Source organism: Macrobrachium rosenbergii, chromosome 57 (genome assembly GCF_040412425.1).
Source record: "Macrobrachium rosenbergii isolate ZJJX-2024 chromosome 57, ASM4041242v1, whole genome shotgun sequence".
NCBI lineage: Eukaryota > Metazoa > Arthropoda > Malacostraca > Decapoda > Palaemonidae > Macrobrachium > Macrobrachium rosenbergii.
The window spans coordinates 11,597,521-11,615,394 of NC_089797.1; the positions used below are offsets into that span (position 1 = coordinate 11,597,521).

Genomic DNA, 17,874 nt, shown 5'->3' on the forward strand with positions numbered 1-17,874 from the left:
AAAATTCCCCCTTCGGTGATAATTTCATCGGGGATATTCCAGAAGTATCGTGAACTGATATTAAACGACATATGTAGCTTCATGAATATATATATATATATATATATATATATATATATATATATATATATATATATATATATATATATATGCGCGAGTGTTTGCATGCATTTTCATAAACTCTCATGTAACTGATATATTTTACACCAAACACACACACATATATATATATATATATATATATATATATATATATATATATATATATATATATATATATATATATATATATGAGTGGCGCAGTGTAATAAGGTGCCAAGCGCCGTTTTTTAAAAATGATAAAACGCATTTAAAGTTTGCCAACTATGAAAACGCTTATAAAAGAAAAACTAGCCAAACGATTTCTATGAATCATACCTCATTTTAAAGGAAATTTATTCGCCTATTACATATGCAAAAATCATTATAGTATGTTTTGTCATTTAGCGGCCACAACCACAAAAGTGAGGTAATGTAAGATTGTAAAGTGTTAATGAACACAATGAAAATGTTTTCATACGGCAATTAAAGCATGTTTTTGTGAAAACAACCTAAAATATTTATCCTAATAATGCTCTAAAATTATTATTATAACATATCTGAGTAAAATTTCCATGAAAATATTATAAAACAAAAACAATTACCGTACCAAAAACAGACTACATTACAGACCTCCACTGGTTGCCGCTTGCCTCCTTTTTATGACGAGTCTTATGATGTAGCAGTGAGAACTCGCTAAGGGCGAAATTTCCCTTTGATTTTGCATGGATTTTCAAACCTTTTGCCAGTAACATAAGGGGGACAAAAGTGTGTGTACAGGATAGTGCTGTACTTTAGCTGCTCGCTCACAATAAAAAAACCAGTTCGGCCGCGGTGGCGCTTGCCACCTTGTTACGCCTGCGCCCTCATATATATATATATATATATATATATATATATATATATATATATATATATATATATATATATATATATATATATATATATATATATATATATATATATATATATATATATATAATTTATATATATATATATATATATATATATATTTATATATATATATATATATATATATATATATATTTATATAATATAATATATATATATATATATATATATATATATATATATATATGTGTGTATATATATATATATACTGTATATATATATATGTATATATATATATATATATATATATATATATATATATATATATATATATATGCATATGTGTGTGTGTTTGAGTGTGTTTCTGCCTGTGTGCAAAGACAAGCGGTGTGTGTAAATCGGAAATGATAAATTCAAAAACGGCTTTCTTTTCATTGTTGTGTGTCTCGTTGAGTCGCATTCTTTATAGAGTTGTTTTCAGCGGTGTGGGGTCGGAATGCCCACAAATTAATTGAATTTACACCCAAGACGTGATCGCCATGCCACGGGTTAAGTCTAGGGGTCGGGAGAAGGAGGATGAGGATGAGGAGGTGAGGGGGAGGGGAGGACGGAAGAGGCTAGCTCTGGAATCCGAGGTTTGGGACGTTGGGCCGTTTTGGGGTTGGCGGTTTTGGGTGGGAGGGTTCCATGGGCGGGTTGAGTGATGGGCGTGATGGGATCCCTGGGGAAAGGGGGGAGGGGAGGGGTGATCGCGAGGGAAGATGGCCAAGAAAAGGACAGCTGGTAAGACGTTGTTGGTCAAAATCGCTCTGAGTGGTTTGTCGTTAAAAAGGCTGGTGAATGGGACTGGCAAACAGATGGGTTCCCTCCCTGGGATTCGAGGATTGTTTGTCTGTAGGAATAGTGATTCCTGATACAGATTTTCATAATCGTAAGTTTACGTTTCCTGAATTAGAAAGTGATGTGATACTGAAAGCCTGATCCCAGGTCTCACCCCTAGACATGAAATTAATTTAACATGACATGCTTGATTTGAGATTTATTTCATATGAGTGAAGAATGATCAAAGATCATTATCTCCTTAAGTACATCTGTTATAAATGATAATTCAGATAACCTTCTAACACATTCAGGCAATCATTAGTTCCATCATTTTGTGTTTAGGAATCTTCAGAACAACGGAAATTGGAAAAAGTCCTCTTCTTTGATGTCATGATTAGTGTATTTTAGAGACCACATTTAGACAATTTTGTAAATACGCGCAAAAGCAAATACACGTGTTGAATTATCAATATTTATGTATATATGTCTCTTTATATATATATATAAGTATGTATACACATTTATATATATGTATATATATATATATATATATATATATATATATATATATATATATATATATATATATATATATATATATATATATATATATATATATATATATGAGTGAGTCTGCATAAAGGCATTGAGGCATATCCCTTTTTGTACCGTACAACTGACATATAGCTGACATCTTTCATCACATTTGTTTTAGGGGAATGTTATCCTCAGCCATAAATTTCCATCGTACAAATTCTTGTCGATCCTGGTATGACACTGAGGAATAAATTATTCAAGAAATCTTTTAATCGTCAGAGAGAAACAAAAGCAAAAAGAAAAAAAAAAGTGGACTGAACGAGGCCCGTTGGATGGGCATCTTGAAATAAATTCTGAAGATGATGATAAAAACGACTCATTAGCTATATTGTAAGAAAATAGAAAAAATATATAGTTAATGAGCGACCAGATTTACTGGACAGCCGCACCAATGTGCAGGAAATGTGCCTCGCTGTCGAAATTCTCATTTCCAGAGGTCCTTTATTCCTCACACCTTAGGACTGTGGAACAGCCTCCCTGAGGATGTCTCGCAATTAGAACCTCAAGAGTTCAAGCGAAGATGCAGTGCATTACTACCCTAAAACAATCCTCCTCGTATTTTAATTATTTAATATGTTAATTTATTTTTTCTTATATAATGACTGATTTCTTCTTTTTTGTATTTCCTATTACCTTTTGTTACCTCTTTCAAATGAACACCATATTCTTTTGGAGGCTTGAATTTCAAGTAAATAGCCCGTGGGCTTGTTCCATATGAATAGGATTCATCTTCTGAATAATAATAATAATAATAAGAATCGTAGCAAATGAACTCAGCAGCTTAGCACAGAACTACAACCCCTCCCTATGAGGAATCTTTTCCCCACCTGAGGAAACCACCTTTGCTAAGTTCCTGAAAATCCGTCAGAAAAAGAACAAAAAAATATGTACACGGTTGCACCTCTCTCTCTCTCTCTCTCTCTCTCTCTCTCTCTCTCTCTCTCTCTCTCTCTCTCTCTCTCTCCCGTCCATTTTTATTTCATAAAGTAGTGGTGTGTGAATTGCCTTGTTTTTCGCCTGCCAGAAGTATTGCTAATACTACCGGACACATCTCCAATAGCATTAGTGTATTTTGGTCCGCTTTTCTTTCGCTTTAATTTTTCTCTCTGGAGTGTCCCTTTTGGAATCAATAGTGCCAAGTGTCCTCTCACGTCCCACTAATCGATGATTCCTTTTGTTTCGCCATCTTTATTTACTCCTGCTCTTTTCAGATTCTCTCTCTCTCTCTCTCTCTCTCTCTCTCTCTCTCTCTCTCTCTCTCTCTCTCTCTCTCTCTCGTTTTATATGGTTTCCATTCTCTGGCGGTCTCTGGTTACCTTCAAAATTTTTACTTTGTAAATTTTCGAAATAAGGATCCCCATATATATGTATATGTATATATGTATGTATATATATATATATATATATATATATATATATATATATATATACACACATTTATAAATACAATTATATCTATATATATACAGTATATATAAATATGTGTGTATAATTATAATATATATATGTATATATACATATATATGTGTGTATAACATTACATATTCATATACACACACATATATATATGCGTGTGTTTCTTCAGACTTTAGCTTCTTATATTGCTGTCTGCAGTCATGACATTCCAAGATTGATAGTCTGAACCCAAACATCCAAACCATCCTTTTTTTTGTGAGAATATTGATGTATGTTTTTACCACTGCCAGAATTTTCTTTCCTTGTAAAGGATATCTCAGCACAATTCTTATGGAACTGGAACAAACATTATTATTATTATTATTATTATTATTATTATTATATTATTATTATTATTATTATTACTGTACTGACGTAGATGGAATTAATAGTAATATGAAATTTCTTAGATTAAACTTAACTTTATTGGTAGAGGTAGACATTAGCCATTTGTCAATCATTCAGACACTCATTTGGTTACTCAGTATATTTTCGTATATTTAGAATAACAATTAGCACAAACAACCCAGTCAAACGCCTTACACTGTCAGCCAAGTGGTCCACTCCCATCGATCTATCAAGTTGAAATACAACATACTGTAGAATAAGACCCAGGCAAATATGAATTAAGTCAGTAAAGTCACTCACTTTTCTTGGATTCCTGGCCTCGAGGTGCTCCCTTGCAATACATAAAGCATTCATAAAATATTAATTCCGGTTTATATGTATATACATATATGTATATATTTATATAAATTAAGTTAAATTTAAAGTCCTCCTGTGCTTCGCAAGGCTCATAGGGCCGGCGCTGATGTCTTAGGCCGACAGCCAATGGGGGAGAAGTCCTGTTGCCTAAGACACATGGGCAGTGTGTCGCTAGGCCCACTGTTTCACCCCCCAGCCCGAGGGCTGGTAACTATTTTCTTACTAAGCCTCTCGAGTTTTTCAAACTGCTAGGTTGGTGGGCTGCCGGGTTTATGCAATGGCGCCATCCCCAAGCCACCATTGAGAGGTGGAATTGAACCCTGGTCTTCTCGACTAGTAGGCAAGAACCTTAGCACTGCGCCACCATGGAAACGTACCAGTATATGTATATGTATATATATATATATATATATATATATATATATATATATATATATATATGTGTGTGTATATATATATATATATATTAAAACACACATATTGTATGTATATGTATGTGTGTGTGTATATTTATACATTCAGTAATTACGAGACGCGTCTCATTCATATGCACAACCCTCCTCTTTTATTTCTTAGAGTTGACTCACGTTTTAAGAATAGAATTTTGGAATGAGATTGCTCGGCTGTGGCCATGATCATATTCTTAACTTTAATGAATGAACATGATGTTATAAGATTTTAAATGAATCCTTTCAGTAAAACAATCATACTGAACTGAACTGTTCTCAAGACAACATAAGAAAAGTGTTGATATGAATCTAGGATAATTGAAGGTTTTATTCTTTTGGGGGCTTTTAAAATCAATGTGTTTTACACCTGCTTTCATTTTCCTGTAATTGACAATTCCCCCTTTTCCCTTGATAGCAAATATCTTAAAAATTTTCTTGTATATTGCCACCTTACTTTATTATTTCATCATTCACTCTAGCGTGTTCTTTCCCAACTTTGCATTATCAAATTCAGTCATATGATATTGATTAGCTGTTTGTATAAATTCTCAAAGTGTACTTTTGAGTCTCCAGATTTATTTGATCTTGCCCACAAAAAGTACCATGTAAAGAGCCAACTTTTTTTTTTTTGCAGAAGTCTTATGGGTGAATTTCTTTCAAAATTAGGGTATAAGTAAACTGTGGTCTTACATTTTAATACCCCTTTTTCTGTCAAATTATGAAAGTTGCCCTTAACCTCACTTGTATGATTTTCTGATTTTATTTAGAATTTACCAAGTTGGAGTATTTTTGCTCATTGTTGAAAATATTGTCTTAAATAATTCATTCCCGGAACCTTGATTCTATTGACATCCCTACGGCATTTTCCCGAGATGTAACCGAGTACCGAGACCTTTCCCTGAAAAAAGCGGGACGCCATATCTTAAAAACTAACCATAGAATTTTCGTGAAAATTATCTCATTAAGTTTCCCACACCTAAAGTACTCTGTAGATCATTAACTAACCTAACCCAAGCTAACCTAAGCTAACCTAAGGGGCATGGCAAAAAAACGGGGCTGGTGCAATACTAGCATACATCTCAGGAATTTGCAAGATACAGTCTTCATCTTCAGGCAATAAATTCAGTAAAGGCTTTGCATTTATTCTCCAAGTCCATTCAATTACATACAATTTAGGTGCTTTTATTGGCATCAGAGGATTGTCCATACGTATTCGTTTCCGTTAAATTGAGGAATTATAGACATAATTTGATGTACCGCGCAACTTGCCCTAGAATGTTGATTTATATATATATATATATATATATATATATATATATATATATATATATATATATGTATATATGTATATATACACATAAATATATATACAGTATGTATATGTGAAATATATACATATATATATATATATATATATATATATATATATATATATATATATATATATATATATATATATCTTCATCCTTATTTACTTACAAATTATCTCTTTCAAGTTTTTATCAATTTTCATTTTTTCCAAAAAGATTTTGCTCATTTGGAATAATAATAGCGGGCATGACACTCGACTGAGGGGCCAAAGGACCAGGTACCAGGCGAAACGACCTAAGGCGAGAATTAGTACTTGAATGTTAGTCGGCTGTATCTGGTCGTAATCAGGTACGAGCAACAACATTGTATCCACCCCTGCGATAGTGGAGAAGAGGAGGATGCTATAGAATTATTATTATTATTATTATTATTATTATTATTATTATTATTCAGAAGATAAACCCTATTCATGTGGAACAACCCCACAGCTGCCACTGACTTGAAATTCAAGCTTCCAAAGAATTTAGTGTTCATTAGAGAGAAGCAAAAGAAGGTAATGGAAAATACAGAAAGAAGAAATCACATGAATCAGAAAAAAGAGACTAACAAATTATTAAATGAATAGACGAAAATATTAGTGAATCATAAATACAAGAATTGTTTTAGGACAGCATTGCATTGCATCTCCGCTCGAAGAGGACGATGCCATAGAACTAGCAATAAAAATAGAAATACATTTAATATGAAACAGCGCACTGCATTATTCACAATCGTCTTTCTTATTTGTTTTTTCTTATTCGATCGTTGCAGATCCACAGGTCGAACGAGCGTCGAGTACTCCTCAAGGATTTGACCTTTAACTCGACCGGAGTTTACAGATGCGAGGTCTCAGCGGACTCGCCGCATTTCCACACGTACACCAACCAGAGTGTCATGGTTGTGGTCGGTAGGTTGCGATTCTCTCTTGCATGCGTTTGCCAGATTTGTTTGTGTAGCGGTGTTTTTCTCTTTGTTTGTTTGCCTGTGTGTGTATTGGTGCTTGTGTGTGTGTGTGTGTGTGACGTGCTTTTGTGCATGTATTGTGTTTGCCGTTTGTTATTTTCATAAGAAGAGCTGTATAATATATATATATATATATATATATATATATATATGTGTGTGTGTGTGTGTGTGTGTGTGTATTATATTTATGTGTTATACATATATGTGTATGTATAATATATAATATATATATATGAAAATCACAGACGTCATATACATATACATATATATATATATATATATATATATATATATATATATATATATATATATATATATATGAAAAGTACATACATATTTGTAAGTATATACATACATGTAGAGAGAGAGAGAGAGAGAGAGAGAGAGAGAGAGAGAGAGAGAGAGAGAGAGAGAGAGAGAGAGGAACTAGATGAAACATAGGCTAGCAATAATGACACAGAAATGGAAGGGGTACGTAAAGAGAGTGTAAAATTCCAGGACGGGGTCACAGAGTCAACAGGGGACATTCGTGGTTTTAGGAGGGTTGGAAGAGGTAATAAAAACAGTGACCGGTGAGACGAGGAAACAAGAGGTTTAGCGAAGGAAGAAAAGAGATTATTTGAGGCACAGCTGCAAGACAGAAGGAAAGATGGCGAAAATGACGACTGGAAAATGCATAAAAAGTTAAAGAAGGTGAGAGGGCGGGAAGAAAGAGAACGTATTATGAAAATTGGTGGGGGAAGGTGAGCGAAAGGACTTTTTAGGAGAATGGATTGTTCGGCAAGAAAGTCGATGCAGAGAAATTGATTAAAGAGTAAATGAATTTCAAAATAGAGATATATTTTTCACATACGCTTAGTACAGATGCAATATTGCATGCGGTGCCTATGTGTTAGGAGTTTTCAAATTTGTCTTTATACAAATAACTCAGTCTTATTTGTAGTCTTTATCTGATATATGTAAAACAGTTAACTGAACTTGTCCATTCTTGATGGTTCAGAATTAGCACTTTCGATTCTGTTCTTTTTGAATTATGAAATTCATTTCTGTTTTCGCTGTTGCCTTAAGCTTTTTCCTTTTCTCATCTCGTCTTCTTTCGTTGCCTTCTTATCAGCCTCAAAGTACATCAAAATTTCCGTCTTAGCGCTGGCATACACCGTAAGAATAAAATAACAAAAGGCTTTTAAATTTCTCCCAGTTCCATCTTTTCTTGGAAATCTCAGATGCAGTCTCTACTAACCACTGTTCTGCAAAGTTTAACCACTTTCTAGTAGATCACTTTACCACTGTCCTTCGCAAGATCAAAATATGTCACGTCCATCCACTTACTCGTCGAGTCAGAATATATAATTGATTATTGTGATTATGAGCCCCTGTCAGGTATGCCTGTATATTGACCTTCATTTGCCATGTTATTTTAAGTTTGATGACAGATGAATATTGTTTAGTTTATAATTCTGTACAGTGTTAATTATGTTGGACTTGAGAAGGTATGTTTTTACAAAGGATTAGTGTTGATAGAACCAACTCTCGAACAAATGTATATTCATCCACAGTTGCGTAACAAATTCCCTATAAACTATATGTACTTGAGAAGGCATATTTTTTTACAAATGGCTATTACTGATAGATCCTAACTCCCAAACAAATTGGTATTATTCAGTAACAAATTCCCTTTAAAATCATACGAGCATCTGTTTGCATGCTTATTGACGGTACACATTCTGTTCCCTAACCAGTTTATTCCCCATTTTCAACGCAGAGCTTCCCGAGAGAGGCCCAACAATCAGCGGTGGTCGCCTCCACTACAGAGTCGGCGACATGGTTAGGCTGAACTGCACCTCTTCCAGAAGTAAACCAGCCGCGACTTTAACCTGGTTTATAAACGGTATCCCCGTAAGTCGCTCTCTCAGCTTTGTCTCGTATCCCCGTTGGTTAAGCCTTTGCACTTGTGTAATGTCAAATTTACGTCTGTTATTTCCAGTTTTACACGATTATTATTATTATTATTATTATTATTATTATTATTATTATTATTATTATTATTATTCAGAAGATGAATCCAATTCATATGGAACAAGCCGACAGGCTAGAAATTCAGCCTTCCAGAGAATACAGTGTTCATTTGAAAGACGTAACAGAAGGTAATAGGAAATACATAAAGAGGAGATCAGTTATTAAAAAAAAATTAATTAATAAATGATAGACAAAATGTAAGGAAATTATTAATAAAATCATTTAAATGTTTCTTCACTTCAAGTGAAATCACCAGTCTCTTCGTTATTTTTAAAAGTGACAGTCCCACTTTTTCCTTACATTGCATCAGTGAAATCATTCGAGCCTCAACATATTGCTATTATCGTGAGCTGTGACTTATTGTTTCATTTAGGTCAATAATTCTTTTTTTTTATTGTAAAGGGCGCATGTTCAGCTTTCCTCTTATTATCAGCAAAACCACAGGCGTCATTTCTCAACAAAAAAAAAAGATGAATGTTGGCTATTTCATCCCTTCTTATCATCATATTCACTTTTCTGTCCTTCTTCAGTTGTTATGAAAAGTATCTGTTGTTTTTCTTTTTTTTAGGTAAGATTACAGAAAATCATTCCTTGTTCTTTTTTTCACCTCATGTGGCAATTATTTTCCAATGTTAAACCTTGCACTGATTTTTCTATTATCATGTGATCTTTCATCTTCCCAAATTTTTCCTTCATTTTTTCAAATACTTCCTTTTCTCTGAGAGAGCATTGCTGCATTGTTTCAGTCGTTCCCCATTGAGAGTAGTTAGGGATTTTTAATGGTATTTTTCTGAAAGAGACCCTTAAGTGTAACCCTTTATTTTATTAGTACTAAAGACGTAATAATATTATGAATCATTTTTCCTGGTAGAAATTAAAGCATTTCCCCTGATCATTTCTCTTCTTATAGAAATTTCCTTTATCATTTTCTTTTCGTATAAATAATCGTAATTATGATGTTTCCAATGCTATCACATTTAAGTTGTCCTTGTTTTATCAGGCAACTGACTAGTTCTCTCTCTCTCTCTCTCTCTCTCTCTCTCTCTCTCTCTCTCTCTCTCTCTCTCTCTCTCTCTCTCTCTCTCCTTAGTACATCATAAATTATTCATAATTTTCGAATTACCAACAATCGTTCCAAACAAAAAATTATTTCAAGTATTTCCCCTTTTCCCTGTGGAATGAATATTAGGCTCGTATTAGCTTGCTAATCTCAGCATTGACTGAGGAAGAAAATATTCAGATTATTGATGTCTGTCGCAGCATTTTGTAAACAAGTTTAATAGGCTTTTGCCAAGTCAAATGCCTTGCGTCTTGTTAATTCTTTCATTTGAATTAGTTCATGAATGTTGGCTGTAAAAAAAATAATTTTCGGCTTAGTATGTGAAACTATAAGGCTTTCCTCTTATAGATTTTAGAGGATCTTGTGTAGATTTTCTGTGTACAACAAACCCTAAAAGGTTACATGTCAAGTTGATATAAAATTTCAATCGCTAGATTTGATTTTATTTACATTCCAGTTAAGAAAAACATAATTTTTTATTTCCTAAAGCCCTTTTTAACTTATCTTTATTTCTAAGTCGTCGTTGGTTACATTTTTGCAATTTTCTTTATTATTTGAAGCATAATACAATGCTAAAACATCTGTCAAAATCTTGTAGGCCATACAATTCCTAATTTCCAAGGATTCTCAAAAATGTATTTTTTTTAGTCACGCCGTAATACTTGAATGACCTGCCAAAGATATCTTGAAACATTATCAGAATATGTTTAATGCTAAGAGTGTTTTTATGTAGTTTATGTAGTTTGAACAAACTAATTCCTCTCATAGAGTTAATGACTTCATGTGGCTTTACCTGTGCTTAGTTTTCCAAACCAAAATAAAGTTTTGTCACGAACTTCTTCCACTCACACATTCCCACTTTATATTTCTATCTCATCTTAAAGTAGTCCTCTGGTAAGAGTTTTATTTTTATTTATTTTCTCTGTAATCATTCATTCATGTATAAGAACACCACTTATATCCGCCTATCTTTAATCCCCTCACGTTCTGCTTATGACGTTGACTGATGAAATGGTGATTACATGCTATCATAACATCTGGTCCTCTCTTCCAGGCCTCGCAAAATCACTTAGTACCGTATTTTCCTTGGATACATGAAGATGGATTGGAAAGCCGTCGTTTAGGATTGCATTTTAAGGTAAGTCCCCTAACAGCCAGGGGTGTTTCATATCTTTCACCTGTTGCTAATATAGAAGTAATTGGTATTTTGTATTTCAAATTATAGTTCGATAATTTACCGTAATATGAAACTAAGAAACAGTGTCTAGTAAGTATTAATTCTGGAGAGTGTCAGTAGACATTTCTTGACTTCATCTATCTTCACCCAACTTAGCTTGTCGTCGTGACGAGTTTTACCTGGAAATGCTAATTTTGTTCTAGTGAGGTATTCTCGTGTCACTTAAACCCACTAGTCTGTTGAAGGCGATCAACACCCACAAACAAGGTAGCTAAGATACTTAAAGATTCTGCAATATAGGAGACATCAAAATTGCTATTTTGTGTGATCAACCACCAAGTACAATTGTGTTAATAGGCAGAAACACTTTCACGAGGCAGCATAAGAAAGTTTTGTGTAGTGCAAATTTATAGTAGAAAAATGCCCTTTAATCAAAGGAAATGCAGCAAGTTTCACCATTGTTTGGGTAAGCTTACACATGTGAATTGGGTATTCACTCACTACACTGTATGAAGACATTGCAAAAAGAACTGGAGCTCATCAAGCTACTAGTAACCAACACTGGATATCAAGGTCAAATGGGAACAGAGTTTATAAATTTTAAAAAGAAAGTATAACTTGCTAAAAATAACAAAGATTAGTGAGATGGTATGTACCTTTGCCTTCGAAGAATAACAGAACCTAGAAAGCACTGTTGCAAAAGGGTTCAGTTACTCTAACCCCAGAAGATGAGTCTTCCCCAGGAACCTCTGCTTGGCTAGCCTGATGTCTCAGAAAATGAGAAACTGTGCAGACTCTTGTGGGAAAACAAGCGATAGTCACCATATATAAATAGATTTATATCCAGTAGAGGATTGTCGATCGTTCTAGACCACTGACATCAGTTACAAAGCTGCCACTTTTTTTAATGAATGTACTGTACCACAGAATCCAGTACACTTTGTTCCAACTCTTGACTGAGATGTCTTTAGCAGAGGCCGAATTATCCAATCAAACAAGATTCAGTAGTCTGTTGACAGCCGAGCCTTGTTAGTAAGCAATGGTGAGAATTATTATTATTATTATTATTATTATTATTATTATTATTATTATTATTATTATTATTATTATTATTATTATTATTATTTCGGTAGATGAAACCTATTCACATGGAATAAGGGCACAGGGGCCATTGACATGAAATTCAAGCTTCCAGAGAATGTTGGTTTCAACCTCCCACCGCCGACCCCGCACCGCAGCAGTAACTGATCATGATACAGAGCCAGTGATTTTTAATCTACCCTGGGGAGACGCGAACCCGCGACATCTGAGTGGCATGCCACAACACTAACCACTATACCAGGGGACCAGCTAAAAGATTTAGTAGGCTTTTTCTAAATTTTGAAATTATCCCAGGTTTTACCATTATTAGTGCCATTAATGCTATTTTCTCACGGGAACTGATAATATTTTTCCAATCTTTGCACTCAACCGACGTCAAAATTCTATGCTCTAACAGTAACAAACTCATCACTTTCATTCTCTCTTAGTAACCACAGCCAACTTTCGCATCCATCGAAAATATCGGGTGCACAAACTTTCAATCATTCTTTCTTACCCAAGAAATAACTTAGTTGAGATCCCTAATTAAGCCAGCCAGGAATCCAGTGAGCAACCATGGCAACGTGATCCGTCCCCGTCACAGGCGATTCTCGGGACAAAAGACTCGGTGGCGAGTGTACGTACACCGTCAGTCAGTCTAGCCTGAGCTCCTTGAGCTGCTCAGTATCCTCGGCTACTTATTTCGTGCTCTTGTCAGTCGTCGTCAGACCTCTGAGGCGATCGTTTCGCCGCAGATAATCCTTTGTTATGGGGTAATGATATTACTTTTAAATTAAATGGATATCTAAGACATTATCCAGATATATAGTGTATATATATATAATATACATATGTATATATACTCGTATATATATATATATATTGTATATATATAAATTATATATATATATATATATATATATATATTGTATATACATACATATGTCAACAAGGACAGAAAGGCTATTAGAACTTCAGTACATTATATTTAAATACATATATACGTGTACGTGTATTTATATAAATTATATATATGTATATATGTAACATACATATGTATATATACTGTGTATAATACAGTATATATATATATATATATATATATATATATATATATATATATATATATATATATATATATATATATTACATATATATGTATATATAAATATACATACACATATATATATGTATTTAAATGTAGTGTAGTGAAGTTGTAACAGCCTCTGTGTCCTTACTGACGTATGCATGTAAAGGCTAGGCATACACACACACACACACACACACACACACACACACACACACACACACACTTACTATAACGCTCACTTTACCAACGAGAATCACGGGTTGGATTCCTATGCGGGCCAGAATGCTTTAGACATGTTCCGTTAACTTCCATTCGACTGCTGTTAACACAAACGGTGAATCGTGTACCTGACAGACAGTAGACTCTGGTGGTTCACATGTAAGCTGAGGAATTCTCTGTAAGTTGGGAATAGTCAAAGTCGACTGTCCATCACTGTATCTAAGCCAAAGTGCCAAATTCGAATCCTGGCCGGACAGGTGCGCCTATCAGTTGTAATTGTCATTGGCTGTAGTTTCTTACCAAGGTATAGCGAGTTCCATATTTTATTGTATTTGTGTTTTTATGTAACTGTTTAATATATATATATATATATATATATATATATATATATATATATATATATATAATATATATATAGTATATATATATATATATATATATATATATATATATATATATATATACATATACTGTATATACATAGTCAGTTTGCACAACATCCTCAGGAAGACTGTTCCACAGTCCTAAGGTGTGAGGAATAAAGGACCTCTGGAACCGAGAATTTCGACAGCGAGGCACATTTCCTGCACATTGGTGCGGCTGTCCAGTAAATCTGTTTACTCTCGGCAGGAAAAGGGGCTCAGGGATCAAATCTGAATGTGAAAGATCTCTGTTAGAATATAGCTTAAGAAAAATTGACATTTATCAGAGAAAACTTCATAATTATAAGTTAAATTTGCGCGTTGCAACTTTAAATCAAAGCGTCAGTAGCGAATGGAATGCGTGTTCATTTTCACTGGATTATTAAATTTAACGTTGCAAATAAATAAAAAATCGTAACAATAAAGCGTCGCATGGAATATATATATGTTATAAATCTTTGTTCTCTGTAACTACTTTTCAATTAACTGCCATTTTTGTAATGATAATTAAATTATTGGTATATGACGCTTGTCTACTAACTCAGTTGTTTCGAAATATCTGTTGCTTGTCTTTTTTTATAATTGAGTGTCCTATACATACATATATATATATATATATATATATATATATATATATATATATATATATATATATATATATATATATATATATATATATATATATATATATATATATATATATATAGAGAGAGAGAGAGAGAGAGAGAGAGAGAGAGAGAGAGAGAGAGAGAGAGAGAGAGAGAGAGAGAGAGAGAGAGGTTTACATTATTTAATCAAACTGAATATCCTTTGACTAAGCCAGTTGAATCCAAAATAATCCAGTTTTAAAAGATTTTTAAACCTTACATCTTATGTAATATATGTATGTATATATGTGTGTGTGTGTATGTAGTATGTTGTAAAGAATATTTCTTAATTCTGATCGTGTAATGAACTCCTCCCTTCCCAGACGACAAAATCCACCACGTAATACCAGATATGCGGTTAATTCTTTCCTTTGCCTCGATGAGGCTCAGTATCACAAACTCTTCTACAGGTTTTAGCTCTATTGCAACCAAATTTTGGATTAATCTTCTCAGTCTTGTAGTTAAATCGTTGCAATTTAATAGCTGCAGATGCTTTTTTGGTGAGCAGTCTTACGTGGGTCTCGCTTCTTGATTTATCTTTTACTTATCTAACTAATTTTGCTGTTAGATATATTTTTTAATACTTATATTTTTCTTTATTAGCCATTTTCCTATTTTGTACTGGCTTCCTGTCCTATTTCAGACCCTTGGCTTGTGGTAATTCGAAATTCTAACTAGAGTTGCTAATTGGCTTTTCATAACAATAATCATTTTTTGTTTGTTGTTTTTAGCAAGCGTCTCTCCCTACAAGAAATTGCGCCAAAATAGGTCTGCCTTCCTTTTCACACTGTTTAATCAACAATCTGCTCATTTCTGCTCCTATGACAGTTTTATGTTTATCGCAAAGGTTTTCATTTTTAATTTATAGTGAAAATATAAATACTGAAAACAAAAGGCCTGGAAAGGGGCAGGTTCCATGATTCAAGAAACGTGAACATTGGAAGAAATTTCCACAGCGCAAAAGTGTTCAGTACAAAAGACTCATCCACGTAATAATGTTCTCGAGGACAATGGCCGGAATTATATCTGCAGAGGCAGAAACATGTGATTTTAATATGACGATTGGTCAATTCTAAGCTAGAAGTTAGAGATTGTTTGTAATGACATTGAAGGCATTTCATTTCCCTTTTATTTAAGGGAGTGGTATACAAAGACCTTCAGATATTTTGGCACCACTTCCTACGAGACCAAATGAATTTCTCTATAAATTGGAATATAGTATATGCAACACTCGGACATCTCATACAGTGTAACAGACGTACTCACACACACACACACACTCTCACTAAATCATATGAGCCTAAAGTATTCATAAAAGGGGGGAACTACTATTCCTAGGTTTCCAGCATTATTTCAGCTTAGACAAATGTGTTATGTAGAGAAAAAGTATGAAAATCTGTCTCAGAGGCATCAGGACAAATGATGTTCAACTACTCATTCCCAAAATGTGTGAGAACGAACATTCTAGAAAGGTTTAAAAATAGGGAGAATGACTTACAGAGAGCTTAGGATTATTTTTCCAGAGAGATGACACAATAACATTAGATTCATAGCAAGCTTGACGGATATAATATAGACTGTCAAAGAAAATATGTCATTAATGGGAGGGAAGTCAGATTCATAAGGTTACAATTCTCCGGTCGAAAACAGTATAAGACCCAGCAGTTTGTGTACGGTACTTTTCTTTGCAAAACATCTTGATCTTCTTAATAAACTCTCAGTTAATTGCCCTCAATTCTTTACATTCTTGGGTATCTGCTATTATTTGTTAGTGTACCTCTTTCAAGGCAATTTATCCGTTAACACACGTTATAGACCCAACAATTGTTACACTTTTGCTTTGCAAAATATGTTAAGCTTCTTAATAAACTGTCAGTTAATTGCCCAGTGTACGTCTTTCAAGACAATCCATTCGTTAACGCTTATTACCTTAAACGCTGAAAGAAAGCCAGGAAGCGAGGCCATAAAAAAGCGAGTATTTCTAGCAATGACGGCGACGTCCTTCTTTGCAGGTGGATAAAGACCATTTCCTCAAGGACGTCCTAATCCTGAAGTGCCAAGCGACAGTAGCGGCCATCTACTCGGCGGTGGAGGAGGAGGATGCGACTGTTTACGAGAACGAGCCTGTGATTCTGGAGCAGCGGGAGGATTTACTCACAGGTAAGGAGTCGTTCGAAAGGTGTTGGGTATACCCGGGATGGGGAATGGGTCATTGATTGATTTGATGTCCTCTGGCATCGGGTGACAGTCGTTGACGTCGATTTCATTTTTTGAGAATGACGAAGTTTATATGAAACCTACGGATATGATGACTAGGTTTTTTATATACTGTATATATACGTGTATATATATATACTGTATATATATATATGGATAGATATATATGACTGTGAACTATTTTCTGTTAAAACAGAATACCATCTAATAAAAGGATTGATTTGATGTTCTCTGGCATCGGGTGACAGTCATTGACGTCAATTTCATTTTTTTGAGAATGACTAAGTTTATATGAAACCTACGGATATGATGACTAGGTTTTTTATATACTGAATATGTACGTGTATATATATATGGATAGATATATATGACTGTGAAATATTTTCTGTTAAAACAGAATACCATCTAATAAAAGGAGCCCATAAAAACGCCAAAATATAGAAATTTAACTTTATAAATTTTGCCGTTTTTATGGGTTCCTTTATATATATATATATATATATATATATATATATATATATATATATATATATATATATATATATATATATATAGCTTTTGCTTAAGACCTACTTCTGATGCAGTTCTAAAAAGAATCAAGGAACTTTAGGGTAGACGGGAGGAAAAGGACACTGTGGATGTATTACTTCACAGAAATATTTATCTTTAGGAGTT

The 17,874-nt window shown here is 33.7% G+C and overlaps 1 protein-coding gene across 2 annotated transcripts in view; it reads left to right on the forward strand.

Annotated features, from left to right (window-relative positions):
• The window catches only part of LOC136836893 (uncharacterized), a 380,585-nt gene that overhangs the window by 342,973 nt on the left and 19,738 nt on the right, over positions 1 to 17,874 (forward strand). For both annotated transcript variants that reach the window (XM_067101334.1, XM_067101335.1), the window contains 4 exons: positions 7,080 to 7,215; positions 9,034 to 9,167; positions 11,402 to 11,485; positions 16,995 to 17,142. In XM_067101334.1, coding sequence (XP_066957435.1) covers positions 7,080 to 7,215; positions 9,034 to 9,167; positions 11,402 to 11,485; positions 16,995 to 17,142 — 502 coding nt within the window. The remainder of the gene's footprint in view (positions 1 to 7,079; positions 7,216 to 9,033; positions 9,168 to 11,401; positions 11,486 to 16,994; positions 17,143 to 17,874) is intronic.